The sequence below is a fragment of the Anastrepha ludens genome, chromosome 2 (assembly GCF_028408465.1).
Source record: "Anastrepha ludens isolate Willacy chromosome 2, idAnaLude1.1, whole genome shotgun sequence".
NCBI lineage: Eukaryota > Metazoa > Arthropoda > Insecta > Diptera > Tephritidae > Anastrepha > Anastrepha ludens.
Genome location: NC_071498.1, coordinates 178,433,240 through 178,434,878, shown reverse-complemented (window position 1 = coordinate 178,434,878; position 1,639 = coordinate 178,433,240). Strand labels below are relative to the sequence as shown.

Genomic DNA, 1,639 nt, shown 5'->3' with positions numbered 1-1,639 from the left:
GCAGAATAAATGCAGCTCACGGAAAAACATAAGTTTTTTGTTATTTTTAGTGCAGCTAGCAAAGCTATAAGACGTCAAACTCAGGTGAAAAAAAAGTGAATTATTGTGGTTTTTTAACACGGCACGTCGGTAAGTATATGAATAACTTTTTGCTTTTTTGATATATTTCCAAAAAAATTGGATCAGTTTGTAGCTAATGAAATAAACTAGTAAATGCAAGTTTATTTTTGTTTGAAATTTGATTTTTTGTGTAACTTTTTTGTATTTTACTCAAGGCGTTACCATATGGTAACCGTGGGACGTCTAGGGTACAGGGTTTTAGTTACGTTTGGTGTAGTTTTTTTTTGAGATTTTTGATCATATTTATTGATATTTTGTGAATTACAGCGGTTTATCGTTGCAAGAAATGCTTGATTTCATTCAAGAACTCGATGAAGCAGAAGATCAAAATCAACTGTGTGATATTCCAACCACTCTTTATATCGAGCCTCCTGTGGATGGCAACGAATCTGGCGAAGATGACGCTGAAAATGATTGTGCGGGCATTCCAGATAATGTTTGCCCGGCTCAGCTAAGAGGTGGCTGCGAAGTTGTTATGGCTAGTGGGCGACGTATGCAAGGTTTCCATGAAGAGGAGGATATGGGAGGCATGTTTAGAGACGGTATAAGCATACCATCATTTTAATCTTATAAACTCTAAATTTTTCAGCACCAAATCCAGGAGATTTGCCTGTTATTGAGGTTGAAGACACTTATAATGAGATGGAGGATGAAGAAACAATGGCTAATCGTTCAGAATCTCCAATGAGGAAGCGCTTACGTACAATTGAACCGAAACCTTCAAACGTTGCATTGCCATCAGGAAACAAGGAAACTGTATTTGAATGGGTCAAGAAGAAATCGTCATCTCTAATTCCAATTTTTCCAAGCGCAAATTACGAAGATTGTCGCCATTCACTGCCACACGAACAGTTTGAAAAATGTTTTGATGACACATTATTGGAACATATTTGCGAACAAAGTGCGTTATATTCGGTGGAACAGAATAGACTGAACCCAAATATAATAGTCAGCGAACTTAGAGCATTCATAGGCATATTGATCGTCACTGGCTACAATTATCACTCCAATTACAAACTTTTGTGGAGTCAGGATGAAGACATTCGGAACAATCTTGTCAGTAACACCATGCGTCGGAATCGTTTTCAAGAGATTTAGCATAATCTCCACTTCGAAGAAAATTCCAAGGCTTCTTCAAAAGACGCCCCAAATCCTGACAAAATGTGGAAACTGCGTCCTCTTACGGATCATTTGAAAGCAAAAATGATAGAAAATTTCCACCCGGAACAAAATCTTTCTTTCGACGAAAGCGTGATATCCTATTTTGGTAAACATGGATGCAAGCAATTTATAAAGGGCAAAGCATTACGATTTGGATATAAAGTCTGGTCCCTATGTACTCCATCTGGTTATTTGGTGAATTTTGAAATTTACCAGGGGAAGAATCCTCGACCGAATTTGGAGTACGAAGCAAAGTTTAGAAAATGCGCCGCTCCTTTAGTCAGCATGATCGACGATTTTCCTGATGAATTGAAATCGCTGTCATTCCAGTTTTATTTCGATAACCTGTTTACTAGTT

General features: G+C 37.6%; 1 protein-coding gene across 1 annotated transcript; it reads left to right on the top strand.

Moving 5' to 3' along the window:
- Positions 1 to 285: 285 nt before the first annotated feature.
- LOC128855947 (piggyBac transposable element-derived protein 3-like) lies at positions 286 to 1,218 on the top strand. Its single transcript, XM_054091212.1, has 3 exons — positions 286 to 308; positions 388 to 662; positions 710 to 1,218. The coding sequence occupies exons 1-3, from the start codon at positions 286 to 288 to the stop codon at positions 1,216 to 1,218; spliced, it is 807 nt and encodes a 268-aa protein (XP_053947187.1).
- Positions 1,219 to 1,639: the final 421 nt, after the last annotated feature.